Genomic DNA, 17,034 nt, shown 5'->3' on the forward strand with positions numbered 1-17,034 from the left:
TGATCAAGATAAGAGGAAGGAATAGTTTCCAGTGCTAGGGATTTAAGCTCAATACTTGCAGTGACTGGCTTTTAGGTCACTTTTAGGTCGCTTTCAGACTGGCCGTAGCTTTTCTCTCTTGCTCTGTGTGACAATAAGCCACCACCCGAGGGAAGGGCAAATGGCAGCATCAGAGAAACGTCGCTGCAGCTGAGGGCAGCTTGGTTGGCTTTGCTGTGCAGATGGGTGTCATCCTTGGACTGAAGGACCTGCCCACCACCAGAACATGTAGGGGAATGCTCTAGAAGAGAATGACTATAGACAGAGGATTCAAAATAGGCAAGAAATGGGAAAAAAAAAATAATTCATGAAGGTGAGTGATGAAGGTGTAGAATTCATGTGGTGGTTGAGCCGTTTCCAGACTCTTTTTGATCTTCGGACACTAGTGCTTTTGGTTTCATGTCCTCCATATGAACATATTGTACGACGTTTTAACTCTGATCTCTACTTCAACATTTGCCAGCAAAATTAACTGTTTTCAAGTGGCACACACAGTCCTGCAAACTGGGTAGTTTTATAGCATCTGTCCTGCCTTATGTCATGCCACATCCTTCAGTTTGGAGGGAGTCTCCACCTAGACTGTCCCTATGTCTTCAGTATGGAGAAGGCTCTTACTACAAGGGTATTGCTTGTACAAATAACACTTCCAACTTTCTTGTGGTAGTTGCTAAGAGAGGCAGTTGTGCAAATTATGTTTAAACGTAATTTGTGTAAAAATTCCTTGCTTTCAATTAGGTGTACTTCATGACTGACAGTAATTTATCTGAAACTTGGCAACTGCGAGGCAATGAAGTGATGACACCATCTTGCATTATCTGACTAATTTTAACCTGCTGAGTCCCATCAGTCTCTACTAACAATACCCCTCAGGACTGTGTGCACCGCATAAAGCGGGTGCTGTGACATTGTTGGTTTGAATAGGGCGGAGAAACAGAAAGGAAGGCTGGTGAAACAGATCTGCTGGGAGAATATTACTGTTGTTACTGCTTGTCCAAAACAAGCATCGAGTGATATCTTGTGCTTAAGAACACGATTCTCATCAGGTGGATCAGAGCAACTTTCATTTTTTAATACAAAAGGTTTCTTCAGAAAAGCATCATAGCTTTGCCAAGTCAGAAATATGTTTGAAAAAATTAATTCACACTGGATGTTTTCCACTAGACTGGCTTTGAGAAAGCTAATGCCGGTTTAAGACTAACTATAAGCCCTCATTCTCTTCCTTTTTGTTTTGGATTTCAATGCATCATTTTCTGCACTCTTAATGAAAGGCCAAGACAACTTGAGCCCTTACATAACGGTATTGAGTTAGCACTGATTGTCACTGTCCACATGATACCTAACTTCACAAGTTTAGGATTGGGTCCTGCTATGTTCCTCAAAGGATGGTGAATCCTGTTCGTCACTGTGGGATACATTTTGCATTGATTCCTTCATCATTAGTTTGCTTATGGATTTTATCCACAGCAAGTATTTTAAGCATAATTTACAAGTAAATAAGCATATCTTTTTTATTTTTTAGATACTTCTGGTGTAAGAACTTCCTCACTTAATTATTGGCTGAGGACCTGGTGCTCTCTGTGTGTCATTGGTGTCTGAGTGACGGATGCAGACATTGCTGCTCGTACCTGCAGAGCACGGTGGAGCTCCAGACCTGTCTCAGCAGAGTGCTTGGACATGCGCAGCCTGGCACTGGTCTTGGTCTGGGAATGTGCTTTCTCTGCTGCTTCTGTCGGTGTCCGTGTTCCCAGCTGAAAGGCTGGTCTCTTGAAATCCTACAGTAAGTGCTCCTTGCTAAAACACCGCAGATATCCTCGGGCCTCTTGCAGCAGCAGTTCACAAGTAGCACTCTTTCCTCTTTTTCTGCAGCAGAGGAAGAAAGCTGCTGTCACAAAGACTAATCTCAAAGCACTGGCTTTTCCTGTAGTGAAACCAGCATGTCCTGTACATTCAGGGAGACCTAAGAATAAAAAAATACTGGGTACTGTACATTGCAATGGACCTGAACAAATACAAATGAGAAAAACATTTCCCTTTCTCAGTTCTTTGCAATATTTACTTAGGGTTTTTGTTTGTTTGTGTGTTTGTTGTTTTTCTTTTCTCTGGTTTCCCCGAAGTGGCATCATAATCACAGCTTGGGATTCGCTCATCTCTACTTATGCATTAGTACGTTAATAACGTATCGGTGGATTAGCCCGTGTTGCCTTGTTCCCTGCTCTCCACCGTGCCTGCAGGACGCTGCAAGTGCACCAGCTCTACAGCTCAGACGTGTCAGTGGTGTGTGAAGGGCCGAGGTTGAAGTACTCCCCCGGGGAGGTAGAAATGCTTGTTATTCTTCGGAGAGGCAGCAACAGACTGTACATGGAAGGGAGGAAGTCTGGGATGTGAGGAGGCTGTGAGTAGCAGGAAAGAAGAGTAAAAGTTACGAGCCTTTAGGCAAAGAAAGGATGTGCTGTGCTAAGGCAGTCATTGAAATTGTGCATTGGTTATTACGTGGAGAACTGCTTGTGCTTCATCTCTGCTAGTTGGTATTGTATATTTATCAAAACTGAGTGAAAAATCCAAAGCCAATTAGAAGACACTGTAATCCATTTTGGGGTTTAGAAAACATCTATGTCCTGCTGATTTTCATTACAGCGGTAAGTGAGTATATCTACAGAAATTGAAACCAAAATGACACTGTGCTAGGCCGAGGTGTGTAACATAGCTCCACAATTCATTTCTCAGTATTGTGTTATGATACTGTTTTCAATAAGAGCATCTCTGATATCCTATAATCAAGTATATAAAGCATTTTCTAGTTTAAAGCAGGGACTTCTAGACTGGTTTAAGGTTATTTTTTAAGGATTAATGTAATATCACTATAATTGAGTAACAGAGCTGTCGGGTTCCTGTTTGATACCTGGTGTAGTGGATAGCTAAGTGAAACAAATATGAGTTGCCCCATGACGTGCAGTAAAGCTAGACTGCTTAGGTCTGCTGAACACTGGAACGACAACGTGAAATAAAATCTTACTGAGGTTAAACATTCACAGCTATTTTTTGGCATATGTGGCATGTTCCAGCATCAGCCTCACCCATGCAAGATTCTCTATCAGAAAAAAAATGCAGTGGCCTGCCCTTGCTCTTGCTGCTATTAGCTCTTTGTGCTCTGGGTGAATACGAATGAAATGGTGAAAGAGGAAATGGAGACTGCCTGTCCAGATGTTGCTTGTTGCCTTGACTCAAGCTGTTACTCTGTTTACTTGCAGTTTTTGATCCCACTAAAAGTCCTCCTTGCAGGGGCTGGAGAGGGCTGTCTACACTGGCTGGGGCCTCCTCCCTGTCCGCAGCAGTGGCGCTCCCGGGGGATGCTGTCTTTGAGAGGATTTTCTTTTGTTATCAGGCTGGCTTGTCCTGGAGGGAGGGGAGCAGCAAGCAGCCTCCTCTGTGCCACTGGCTGGCCAGCAGGAGCCACAGCAGCTGTGAGCCACTGCTTTTCCACCTCAGAAAGCCTTTAAGAAGGAACCCGTAGAAGGGTCATTAAGGAAATGTGAGAATTTACAAGGTGAGGGCGGAATTTGGTGGTTTTTGTTTTGTGATTTGACTAAGAGCAATGCAGGAAATCTACAGAATTGATTGATTTCAGGGAGGAAGAAGGTGATGAAGAAAAGATATCCCTGGCCACAGTGGTTAGGGGAGAGTGGAAGGCACATGGAGGCAGACTTTGAAGGTGACAAAAACGTTTTTGCAACAGAGATTACTGAAAGTATTAAGAAGGAAAGCAAGGAAAATTAATGGGTAACAGTGAGTGCAAGTTGTGAGTACACGGTTATATACTTTGTAAGCAGCATTTTAGCTACTTTTCATATTAATTTTAAAGCACAGAGGAAAAAGGCCTGGGACATTGTTAAGGATGTTTTAGTTAACCCTTTCATTTTCTGTGGTTAACAGAAACTAACAGTGGCTGAAAAATCACACAAAAATCTCAAAACAAATAAATTATCAGGAAAATGTTGTTGTGGTATTGCATTAAGACAGGTAAGTAGGGAAGCATGTACCCATACGAGATGACGAGGAGAGTGACTTGGAGGATACAGGGAAGTTCGGGGCTGGTTTTCTGCTTGGAGAGGCTTTGGTGTTGCTCTCAGCCAACAGACGGTGCACGGGGGTAGGGACTCCCTGTTATGCTGTAGTCCAGAACACGCATAACTAATTGCGTGTAAATCCAGAACGTCCAGCCGTGTTGACGGCTTGACTTAAAGCCAGCACATGCAGAGTTGAACAGCTCGGGTGAGGAGCGATGGGTGGGATGCAGCAGCGCGGGCGAGGACGGGGCACGGGTGCTGGGCGAGGCGGGCGCGGGACCCCCTGCCGGGGCTGTCCCTGCCCAAACTCGCGGCCGCCGGCGCCCCGCATGCTGCTGGCGCAGGTGCACTGCACGGTTCTCATAACACTCTCTCTGTGAACCCTTTCCAGCCCACGACCTTCCCCCGAGCAAGACCTCGGCGGCGGCGCAGACTGGCAGCCACTTGCAGTGCCTCTCGGTCCACTGCACGGACGACGTGGGCGAGGCGAAGGGCCGGACTGCGGTGCCGACGTGGAGGTCCCTGCACTCGGACATCTCCAACAGATTTGGGACTTTTGTGGCTGCCCTGACTTGAACAAAAGAAATTATTTTTTTTCCTCTTTTTAATTTCAAAGGGCCGCTACTGCTAGGTGGACTATTTTTCTAGGTTGGTACCTGCTTAGTGGCGTATGGACTGGAAAGGGTTAATTTAAAGTAAACCTCAACTTTTTTTTAATCTTCTGCCACAGTATGTTACCAGTGTTAACCCTTCTGCAGTTAGCACACTTTTGCTTAAGATTTTCCTGCTAGACCACTTTTTCCCATTATTCTGTAATCTTGGCATACATTTATAGATGAGGCCTTTTCCTTTTTCATCTCAGCGTATGTCCAAGTCACGTATGTCATAATAAGACAAAGATACTACGTCTCCTCCTCCTTTTCTTCTTTTTTTGTTTTGTTTTGTTTTGCTTTGTTCAGTGCTTATTACAATGGTAATCCTGAAGAACAGCAGTTCAGGAATAAATGCCAGTTAAAGTGAAATTGTCATCATTATGTTATATATTGACACCCAGCTTTTGCCAGTCACGTACAAACCAAACAATTAATGCTCTCTTGAACATTCAGGCAGTGATCCTACCCTTTCCTGAGAAAATTGTTTTGTTATTAATAATGTTCAGCCTGCACCTCCCTCCCTCATTTGCTCTCCATCTCTCTGCGAGGTGAGGGCAGGGCTTTGTTTGTTTGCTGTTGTGAAGCCCAGGTATGGAGCTCTGTCATGAACGGGCTGGTTCAGACGCAGCCTGGAAAGGCATACAGATGTGTCTCTAAATAAGTCTAACAGGAAGTTTGCCTAGTAGTGAATCGTCATTATATTCTCCACCAAACACCCAGACTGCAGTAGCATTGTCTTCCTCTGTCTCTCACTTCGAGGAGTGAGGGGTGCACGTGCTCCTGAGCAGGGTGTGCAGCCTTGCATGTTCTCCGTGGTGTTCCCAGAGTTGCCACTTTATAACTGCTGGAGGAAACAAATCAATCCCCCCAAATCCATTGAACTCCTTCTGTGTTGCTCTTAGCGTGCAGAGCCGTGTCCTGGCCACAGGAGCGTGTGTGCATCACATGCATTTATCTGCGGGAGCGGCCCTGGCTCCCACCGCGGCTGTCCTGGTGCGGTGGCAGCAGGTGAGCAGTGGGGACAGCACAAGCAAGGCGCTGTGTGACCCAGGCCGGTCAGGACAGGGAGACTCCAAGTCAGACCCTCCCCAAACTCAGTCTAGGCCCTGTTTTTGCCATGCATGTGGAGAACAGTATTATTAGATGGACACAATAAAAGGAAAACCATACTTTCCTGGTCTTGATAGATAATACTCATTTGAGAAGAAAGCTGGAAGCAAACCAGATAAAAATACAAATGACACGATGATCTGACACTCCTCTGGTTTTACGTAACGCTGTCTATTATTTGTGTATCCTCTGTTTACAGGGAGTGTGAGCAGTCCCACCCTTGTTCAGGCCAGCCTGGCTTCCTTTGCTCCCTGAAGCTTAGTACCATCACTGGGGATTCAGGTTTTAGCTGTGAAATAAAAGTTGGACTCTCTGGAATTATTACTTCTCCCATGAATTCATAAAATGTCCCTTCTCAAGGGATAGAGTTCTAAGACTGCTTTGTGTTTTTAGATGATTGTGTTGAGCCTTTAATTATTTTGAAGTAAGGTTTTCAATAGACATCAATGGGGAGGGAGTTCTGCCTACAATGCTAATGGCACAGCATAGTCTGAAATTCTCACTCTTGATCATAAGTGGCATCAGAAAAAATTCGAACTGTTTAGAAAGACAGGAGTTCTTTCTTGTTATTTGAATGTGCTCTTATTAACCATGCATGGATTGATTTCCTTTTATGGTTCTGGTCAGTGACTTGATTTTGGAAAAAAAATCAGAGTTTTGGACCTTGATTTTTAATATTACTTTACTTTTTATCGAAGCTGGAGCTCCCACTAGGATGAGGATTTTTGCCCATCCTGAAGCAATTGACTATGGACCTAATGCCCACTTGGTTTGGAACAAAAAGATGTGATATTTTGTACCTTTTGTAGGTGTGTACGCTACTGAAAGTTCAGAGCTTTTCCCTGTACTTGCAATAAAATATCACTGTCCCTGGTAAAATATCTCCTGGTAGAGTAACAATTATCAGATGCCACTCTGGAGGATGCTTCTTTGCCTGTGATTTCTTAAGTCCCAGTTCATCAAAATAAGTGTTTAACTTTAAATCCTGTCTAGCAAAGCACTTGAGGATATGCTAAACTGTAGGATTTCTGTATCTGGGGTAAGTGCTTTGGTGGATTTGGTCTGCAGTTTTAATTGTTTTGTTTTAGCTCGTGCTTGTTCAAACTAGGTGTGTCTTGGAGTAAACCCAACAAAACACATGCCTAGACATACGATACTGTCTTTCAGCACTTACAGCTGAAAATTTAGGAAGAGTTCATGGTCTGATGGCATTCCTCTACCATAGCTCAGGCCTGATGGCTTACTTCTTTGTTTTTAGTTTTTCCTGCTGCATTCAAGAGAACAGGTTTTTCAAGCTTCCTCAGGTCAGGGATGCACACCCTGTGCTACCAGAAGGAGACCTTTAAATGAATGCTGGATCAAACACTTCAAACTTTTTTTAAAGAGAAATCCTTCCGTAGGTAGAAATACATTGATTCAGTTGGTCTTTATACATCCTTTTCTTCTGGTTTGCTCTCTGCAGCTTGTACTTCTGGAGTTGTTCACTAGGGCTTTGTTTTTTTCACTTGCTTATAGGAGTATAAATTGAAAGCAGTTCCATAAAGAACAATGGAATTCTAAGCATTTTAAATCATATGAAATGAGGAGAGGATGGGATGTACTGAAACTGGGGGGTGTATTGTCAACTGGTCAGCTGCACGCTTGGGAAGTGCACGGGGCTGTAGCTCTCAGCAGCAGCTGAGAGTGCTCCCGCATCGCTGGGACTGTTGGGGCTGTGAGGTGAATGCAGCAGGTGGACAGGATTTTTAGATGGTGAGGAGTTAGAAACAATGGTTGACCTTCTGCTGGGCCTTATTGTCCATATAGTTTTGCTAAATAGTATGGCTACGTGCGGTCCTTTTGCTAACCTTCTGTGCATTCAGTCTTGTTGAATTCAAGTGACGTTACCAACTGAGCAAAAGGAGAAGACAGAAGCTCTGCTTGGAGTAGCTGTTAGCAACACAAGTACCGGTGTGTGCTTTTATGGTTTCTTTGCATCTTGCCAAAGATCAGAACAGACATGGTACATATGATGGACGAGTACAAGTGTAACTTCATGCTCATAACCTGGTGTATTTGGTACTGACAACATACACAGAAGGCTAGAGCTTTCTCACAAAGCTTATATTGCCTATGGTAATTGTACTGCTCTCATTTTCTCCATTAATTTGGCACTGAATGCACTGTGTTTTTTTAAATCTTATTTTATTTTTAACGTATATAAAATATCAGCATAGCCCTACATGGTAAGAATTGAAATGATTTAATTTTGGGAGTAATGACACTTTCAGCCAAAGAGTGTTTGAGAGCTATAGTTAAAAACCTGTTGTGCAAGAGGTAAGTTGTGCTCTTTTGTGGAGAGGGAAACTGAGGCACAAATGTTGTCCACCTGAGCTGTGTCAAAGGCAAATCCATGACAGAGCTGAGCTATAACCTACATTTGACCTCTGGCTCACAGCCCTCATCGCTGAGCTGTTCTGTGCTTCTGCACAGTGCTAGGCTGCTGAGGACGGTTTGGTACAATAAAGAGGGGCATATAATGACTTACAAGTTCCCCAAGATGACTGCATAAAGCCAGAGTAGTTTAAACTTGCACCTGTGCATCATACATGGCTTCCAGACAGTGTTGTACTAAGAATTCAAAGATCTGTGGTAAATATGCTGCTAAGACATGCACAATCCTTGCTTTATATTTTGAACAGCAGCTAAAATAATAGCTCCAAATTTATTTTGGAAAATTCTCTCCATCTTGCCCAGCGTTTTTGGTTCTCACACAGCCCTGTGCTGTAGGTGCTGGTTTAACTGGGAGGTTGGAAGGTGCCTGTCCTCTGGTTCTTGGCCTTGAAGGCTTATTTTCCTCCTGACCCAGGTTGCTGATCTTTTTGGTATATGTTAAAAGAAACTCTGTACTTATTCTTTAAGTTAAAGTGTAGTAGCAAATTGAGCAAAATATCTTTTGCATTTAAATTGAAATATCTCTTTGCCAAAAAAAAGAAGGGGGGGGGGGGGGAAGGGAGGGAAGAGGAGGCCTTATTTATTAAATACTCCTGAGAATTTTTTCCAGGCCATTTTTTCATGGGGTTAATAGTTCTCTGCTATTCTAGTTCAGTTGTTAGGAGCATCAGCGAGAGAGGAGTTAGACTCATTTTTATTTTGTTATGGTGAATTTCATCAAATATGTAAGGATTTCATTGTGTGATTTGGGTGGAAGGGAATGAACATCAAATTCATGTCATCTGTGTCATTTAGGGAACTTTTTCAGATACTGTATTTAGATGCGGTCATTCTAAGGCTAGTTGACCTTTCCAAAACAGGAAATCAGTCTGAAAGCTTCCAGGAACCAATGATAAGGCAAAATGTTCACACATTTCGTAAAGAAGGAAAATGTAATGTGGCCACAGGTCACCAAAATGCTTAAGCGGGGCGTGTTGGCTCTACTGTTGGGAGGGAGGGAGGAGGTGGGTGGTGGGTGGGGAAAAGCAGACAAAAATAAAACAAACAAAAACCACCACCAACAACAAAACAACTGGTAAATTTTGATTTTTTTAAGCTGCAGTGTGAGGTTTTCTCAAATACTAGATTCACAGCTGTTCAGTGAATGGTATATAAGAGCATAAGCCATTTTTATAAAATTGTTTCTCCTTTATTGCTTAAGGCTAATGGAGAAAATAGTCTAATTTTGTCATAGAAATTCTCTGTTAAAATTGTTGGTTTGAGTCCATCCGCTCATAGATTCTGACTGATGAAACTGCAGGCGCTGATTTCCGGCAGTTAAAACTTTATCACTATTCACTACCCAAGAATATTACAGCTTTAAAACAGCCTTAAGCAAAAGGATGTTATTTCTTTGTTCTAAATTTGGTTCATAGAAAGGAAAAAAATTCAAAACACTGGTAATCCGTACTGCATAGCAAACTCTTCTGAAAAATGTTATTGCACATGTAAAATATGAAAACTTGACTCTGCTGTGTGTTAGGCAATCCTGTAATCTTTTTTTTTTTTTTGGATTCTTGTTAAATTCATTTCTTAAATGCTTGGTTGGAAGACTGTGACAATAGCTCATGAAATTGAGTGTTATTTTTCTTTTTTTTTAAATATGTAAAGTGCAGTCTTCTGTATTCATGCATATTGTACATATCTGTATATGTTTTACTGAGCAACTAAATAACAATAAATATGATGTTAATGGTGGCTATAGTATATTTCATATTGTGCTTTTTAATTTTTGCAGCAACTCTTTTTGTTCCTTAAGATATGAAGAAGTGAAATGATGCTATGCACATATATGTAAACCTTGGGCCTCATGATAATTGGGACAAATTTCACCGGTGATCTGGCGAAATCCTCACTCTAACAATGGGCTTCTCTCATTGATACGGCTTCCACCCAGAGCCAGATTATTAAAAAAAGTGTGGGGATACAATCTTCTCCTAATAACTAGGCTAGGAAGATTCCTAGGCTTTGCAGATTTCCTTTTTGCATGCAATGACGTGCACCTTTTCTTCTCTGGCGCAGTGACAGCGTGGGCAACAGGGAGTTGTTGTTAACAGCCCCCTGGCCAAATCCTGCCTCTCAGCTTGGGTGTTTCTGGTTCAGACCGACAGACACAGAGTGTAGCAAGGTTGGACCTAACTGGTCTGACCAGAAACATCCTTTTAGCTTAAGTCACTTCTCCTATGTGCTATTACAGCAATTCCACGAAGTTTGTTGAGCTACCTCACCTGTGGTAAAGGTCCTTGATGAAGAAATATAAACCTAACCAGGACCAATAGCAAGTCTGAAATTCGGCAAGGCTCTTCCCTGCATTTGGAGGATCACTGATTCTGTCCGTTAAGATGGAACACTGGATCTTTCGCCGAACGTCTTCTGGCAAGATTTTGAGTTAAATTCTATGAATTAAAATTAAACAGTCTAGAAGTCTTACTAAGATTCTAAAAAAAATCCCTTCGTCTCTCAGTTATTCAAACTTAGACTCTTTAATCCTTTCATATTGCTGTGAGCTTTCCCATGAATCCTTCAGCAGAAATGTCCTACGGTATTTTCCAAAGGAAAAAAAAAAAAGCGATAGCCCAGGCAGTGTTCAAACATGTTTTTGAACCAAAGAAACACCCTTCCATATCTTTCATGCTCAGAGGAAACACAGAGAAGAGTTGGTTGTTTTTCTTTCTTTCTTTTTATTTATTTATTTGTTTGTTTGTTTGTTTTTTCCATTTTGCTATCACATTCAACATGAGTTGAGATTCAGAAAGCCATACAGTGCTGAAAGAGCAGAATCATAAATTTTGGTGTGCAATGTAACAGGATGAGCCAATGTGTCTCCCACACAGCTAGTGAGTTGTTCTTGCATCTTACCAGCATTTCTTTATGCTGAATTAGGTATCTAGTAACTAATAGGTAATTCATCAAAATATAAATAAAATAGCAACACACTGTATTCCATATAATGCCACTGCATTCTTTTGTAACATTGAAAGCACAAATGGAAAAATAAAATAAACTGTTTTGAGAACCACTTCAAGTCAGTTGAGGGAGAAAGCTTCACTTCATGCTTTTAATATTCTTGAAGGGACTGAACAATTTGTGGAAGAGATGTAATCTGTTTTAAAGATGTGAGCTTACTTCTCATTATTTTGGCTAGGTATAGAGGTAACAGAGATGTGTTAACCTCGGCTCTAAAAAGCTGTTTCATTTTTAACTGCTCTCCCATATTAAATCTGTTAATTATATGTTAGCTACATTGCAACTCTAGCTTTAAAAATAAATAGCTTGTTTACTTGTTTCTACGTGCAACCCTTCTGAGAAGTAAAGCTTGTGTTTTCACAGCTTTTTGCTCCTTGCCGTGTAAGTAGTGTGCATGTTTTTCCCCAACATTCATCTCAAGCCCATAACTTGTAAGTTTTTATTGAAATTATTTTTTCTTTTTGGTTCTTAGTGTTTTTTAAGTTTGGGCTTCCTTTTGATCCAGAGAGAGGAAACGGCGTTCTTGGAGGCTGCGTGGTTCCTTCTTCACAGCTGAGATCCCCAGAAGATGAGCTCTCCTGCTCTTCCTGTGCAGCCCAGTTTCCCCCCAGGACCAGGTGCATGGTTTTGGTCACAGGGAGCTTCTGGTGTTCCTCACTCCTATTGATTGCCCTTGACTTCTTCCCAGTCCTCCCGTTCTAAAAGAGATGCTTGCATGATGGCGACTCTGCAGGGTTAAGATCATTATGCTGCTTTCAGCTATTGGGGTACTTGGGACATTCCAGTGCAATTTCAGTCTCAGCTACTTTGCCCAAGCACAGTCTTGGGGTTTTCTGGGCTGTTCTGCTCACCTCAGCACGTGCTCTCTCTTTTGCAGCATTTCTCTTTCCCTTCTTGTGAGCAGAGGCTCTGAATCTTGTCTGGAGGAGATGGATGCTCCTGTAGCCGTGCCTTGTGCCGGCTCTGTGCCGCTCTGCCTGTCTACTGGGTGCTAGGAAAAGCCCCCGTGCAGCAGCTTTCTGGCTGCAGAGCCCACGCCCTTCCCCAGCTTGTTTAATGCACTCTCGTTTCTTTTATTTATGTGGTTATTTCACTAAAATGGCCATAAGCTGTTAATAGTTGGATTCATGCAGCCCCTCAGTACGCATGATGGCTGTTTCTCAGCTAGACCTGCTTGCATGCGAAGACTCCTCTGCTGATAGCAGCTGGAGCTGCTCCTCCTGCAGCCACAGTGCTCCTCTCCAGTCTTTTCGTGGCACTGGAAAGCCAGGAGGAGCTCGCTGTTCATTGTGCATCGAGTAAACGGATGAACATAAACTGATTGATCTCTGATTTCCTACTTCGTGCTGGCCTTACATGTTGTCTGGTTGTGTTGTGACCTCTGCAGATATTGGCACGTGCTTGCTTACCTAAATCACTTGCCTTCGTGCCCAGTGCTCTGTGTTCAGAGAGGAGATTCTGGTCTGTGTCAGTGTTAAGCAAGCACTACAGAAAAGCAAGTAGTTGGTTGGAGAGCTTTTGTAGTTCTTGCTCTCCTAATTGTTGCTCCCTGTGCTCAGTCTGTGCTAAGAGCTGAAATCTGGCTGTAGTGTGTCTCTTTTCCCAAGTCATTTAACTGACTTAATTATGTCCTTTGAGTTATTTTTTGCATGAGGCTTTGGAATTCTTGTCACGGAGGAGACCCCATAAATATGTATTGCATGTTCAGCAGTCAGGGATCTGTCCAGAGCGCAGCTGGATCCAGTGTGCTGAGATCTGCCCAGCCCCTCTGCAATCACCTGACAGTGCTAACAGCCTGGAAAACAAGTGGCTGCATGGCAGTTTGTGCAGCGCAGCTTGTGCATGGAGAATGCACGTGCTTTTCTGTGAAGACTGCTGCAAATATGGCAAAAGAACTCGGCACTGCTTTGTGACTATTTTTCGCCATTAAGAGTTAAAAGTCATTAGCCTAAGGAGCCCTGAGGTCTGAACCATTCTGGGCTTTGGAAGGAAAACACTTGTCTGATCCGGTGTGGAGCTGCACAGAGCAAAGATGAAGAGATGCATAAGGCTTTGTTGTTTGTGGGTTTCTGTTTTTCACTCCCAGAGAGTCATTTAAAGCCTTTTTCCCAGGTTGCTGTCTGTGCTAACTGCTTAGAGACTACCGCTGATTTTGTGAGAGCATGGCAGAAGGCACAGGTTTCCCTGGAAATGGAAGTAAATAAACACAGGAATTAAAAATTCTGTGAATTACATTCTTGCGGCTGAGAAATGTTAGAAGATGGAGTTACGATGGTTTGCTTTTAATATGAATTGCATACTTCCAAATATCTCCAAAATGCCTAGCTGAGGCAGTTACTTTCCTGCTTGGTGGCCACATTTTGTAGCCTCCACAGCCAGTTTTAGCTTTATGTTCAATATCATCACATACATTTTTCTTGTAAAAACGTTTGAAAACTCTTTGCTCGGTTGAACTCTGTAATGCTGTGCCTGCTGGGCAGAGGTGGAAATAGAGGTGATGTCTAGTCTGAGCTTTCCTTTTTTTTTTGAAATGTTGCAGAGCTTATTAATGATAATGCAGAAAGTGGAGGTGATGGGACCCGAAGAAAATCATTTAGGTCGTCTTTGGTTAATTAGCGCAGGATCGCTCCCTGTTCTCTAATTCCCAGAGCTCTGACCAGAACAGCTAAAACTGAGAAAGCAGTGGGGATGCATTAACCTTTTATTTTAAAAACAGAAAACAAATAAATGAACAAAAACATCAAAAAACCCCAAGCCTTTATCCCTAGCTGTCAAGCGGGGATAACATTCAGCCTGATGGAAGGGGAAAAGATCTCTCCAGCTGTACAGCCGCTGTTGTATTTGCGCCACCACCTTCTAGCACCCACAGACGGTGGTGGTGCGCTGCCAGAGCCCCGCGGGGCAGCTCCTGTGGCCCCCCCGGCTGCCCCTGGCTGGAGGATGGTGCTCGGTGCTCGGCACGACACGGGATGTGGGAGCATGGACCCATTCCCATTCTCGCTTCACCTCGGACGAGTGCTCACCGCAAAGCCTGTAGGCATCACTCAGCTTTATTATTTCCAGCTTTATCTTGTGTGTGTCACCACCTGTAAAACTGGCACAAGGGAAAAACTGGAAGCCCTAGTTAACGGTTGTTGTGTCCTTTGGCGTCAAATGTTACTAATCCGCAGAGAAAGAAGCAGTTGAATTGCCAATCTATGTTTAAAGTTGAAGCATTAATTTCAGCCTCCTTCTTGAAGGAGGCTGAAAACTTTGGTGTTATGAGGGCTTATGTCCTGATGAAACATCCTGAAGGGTTTGTAATACATTGGCATTAACTGGCAGAGAATATTCAGTGCTGAGCTTCAGGAGGTGGGAACTTTTCTCAATTTCCTTTTATCCTCTGTAAAATGCCCCCTCTCCCTTCCCCCTTTCGTCCCCCCACCCCTTTTTCTCTTTATAAAGCTGGAATTCTTCCAGACTCTGCTCTGGGCTTGCAAGAAAACTTTACTGTGTAAATTTGCTCTTTGTGTTGGGAGTCCTTTGTTTAAACAGCATTGTGAGCTTGCTGGGGAGGGATGGAAAGAGGGGGAGCTGGGAGGAAGAATTTGAAAAGCCCTGACCCCTGATGAATAAAATCCAGCACATTAACACATTCTTCAATAAATTCATGATTGCAGATAAGGTGGGAGTCCCCAGGGCTGGGCTTTTCATTAACCCCCTGCTGGCTAACCCAAACAGACTGCAGTGTTTTGTTAGCGGGCTAGGACAAGCAGACCCCTTTTGTGGCGGAGGGGCTGAGCATGCATGGGGAGATCTCCTATAGGAAACCGGGTTACAAAATGGGACTCTATTTCAGAACAAACTCCTTTTGGTTAGTTTGATGAGATTACAGAAGGGAAAAGGCTTTAACAAGGGGCTTATTGAAGCTAAGTAACTGTTCTGAATACAGTGAGGACCAGGGCAGAAAACATATGATTCCCAAGTAAATAGGAGCCTCTACAGTATGGCCAAAACAGCGAGGCTGGACATGCTCGGAGCGGTTATTGTGTAGCTTGTGGGACCTGAGTGCACCCCAAGAGCGACCGGTGGCTGTGGATGCTCGCCCAGCTGTGTTCTCCAGCACACCCTCACTTGAGCGGGGTCGGGCACCTGCATGGTGTGCACAGTGCGCGTCGCACCTCATGTGATGTTTCAGGCTTTGAAACCATACTTGTCCTTCTCGTTTCTGATGGGAAAGTTTAGCTAGGGAAATGTTTTGCTTTTATGGAGACTTGTCCCCCCAAAAGCCTCCCTCTCATATGAGGTAGGTCTTCTGGGTTGTTTATTGGAATATTTACATTTCAAAAGGGTCTGAATTCTGTGGCTTTGCTCCCAAATCTTGTTGTGCCAAGCAACTCAGATTATCACTCAGCCCAAAGAAATGTATTTTGGGATGAAAAACAGAAAAATCACAAGTTTATCTTAGTTTCTTCCTGCCTGCTAGCAATAACTCTGTGCAGGTTGTGCCCATGTCAAGTGACTCCTGTCCCCCAGGAACAACATCAGGTATTTTGTATGTGATGCTGCACGTGGAACCAGTTGTGCCACGCTGTGCATCCCTCCTGCTGAGGACGGCAGCCCGCAGGTCTTGCCAGCTGCTAGAGGCAGCACTTCTGCACCAGGACTCTGCCGTCAACACCAGTACTGCCATATCCTGCCTTCTGACTTTGCAAACGTAACTTTGTTCTAATTCGATGGGTTCTTTGTTCTGTCTGGTGGGTAACTTTATTTATGTAAAATATATAATTTCAAGTTATTTCTCGTTGCTGCTAGCAAAAGGATTTTCTTATCTTCCACAGAAGACAGTTCCTCTCTCTCAGAGGAACTGATAATGTTCCAGACCTGATTGTGCTCCTGGGCCCGTTGGCATCGCATCTCCTCTCGTGAATGTAAGGAAGCACCACACGCTTACATGGTTTATAGGGAGAAGAGCAAAGAATGAGCTCTGTGTTCCTGTAAACTCTCTGCTTGGGTCATCGGCATGCAGGCCCCTGTGTACAGAATCTTTTCCTGCAACTCCAGGGCAGCCAGTCTCCTCCTGGGGAGGCCCAGCAGAGTGGCAAGGCTGTTTGGGACTGTGAGCACTTTGGGTCAGGGAGATCTTGGCTCCCCCTGTGCCACGGCTGGCCTGGGAGATGCTGGGCTTGCACCGCAGCAGTGCCGGCACCCCGTATATTAGCTGGGTGAAACCTCAGGCTTTGTGTTGTGCTTCTTACCTGCTCTGCTGGCATTATGGGGGAAACAGCCGGTGATTTTCACCTGAGATCCCTTATAAGCTAATAGATGTCTGCTGTGGCCTTCTCTCCCAACAGCACTGTGAGGAAATGCAGTGTGGGCTGCTTTGCAGTCTGTTTTAAACTATTTAAATTTCCAGGTTAGTAAAGATAGAGAGACACGTATTATATTTTTAATTAAGTTAAATGATTTCAATTTATGAACCCTCAAGGTCTCCATGATGCAGTGAGACTAGGAATTGCCATTTTCCCTAATTAGCATCTGATGCCCTCGGTGCTGGGATCTTCCGGTGTCTTGTACAGTGCTCTGCACAGGTTTTGACCTGGAATAACCCCAGTGGCTCGCACCCTGTGTGAACAACCTCCTAAATGTGTTTGCCTTGTAAACTTGATACACCTTATCAGCGCTCGTGCTCACAAGCCTTGGTAAAGGCAGTCTATTGTGTTGAGAGGTTACTGCTGCTTCAGTGCAAT

General features: G+C 43.6%; 1 protein-coding gene across 26 annotated transcripts in view; it reads left to right on the top strand.

Annotated features, from left to right (window-relative positions):
* Positions 1 to 17,034, top strand: part of MN1 (MN1 proto-oncogene, transcriptional regulator) — a 181,025-nt gene that overhangs the window by 32,212 nt on the left and 131,779 nt on the right. Inside the window, exons 2-3 of one of the 26 annotated variants that reach the window (XR_014573408.1) lie at positions 1,559 to 1,816; positions 4,495 to 4,634. The exons of 22 other annotated variants lie outside the window; for them this stretch is intronic. Coding sequence is in view for 1 of the 4 variants with exons in the window: in XM_083803275.1 (XP_083659401.1) it covers positions 4,495 to 4,679 (185 nt within the window). In the remaining 3 variants the exon portion in view is untranslated. 3 more of the 26 variants (XR_014573409.1, XR_014573410.1, XM_083803275.1) reach the window with 3 other exon arrangements.

Source organism: Anser anser, assembly GCF_964211835.1.
Source record: "Anser anser genome assembly, chromosome: 18".
Lineage (NCBI taxonomy): Eukaryota > Metazoa > Chordata > Aves > Anseriformes > Anatidae > Anser > Anser anser.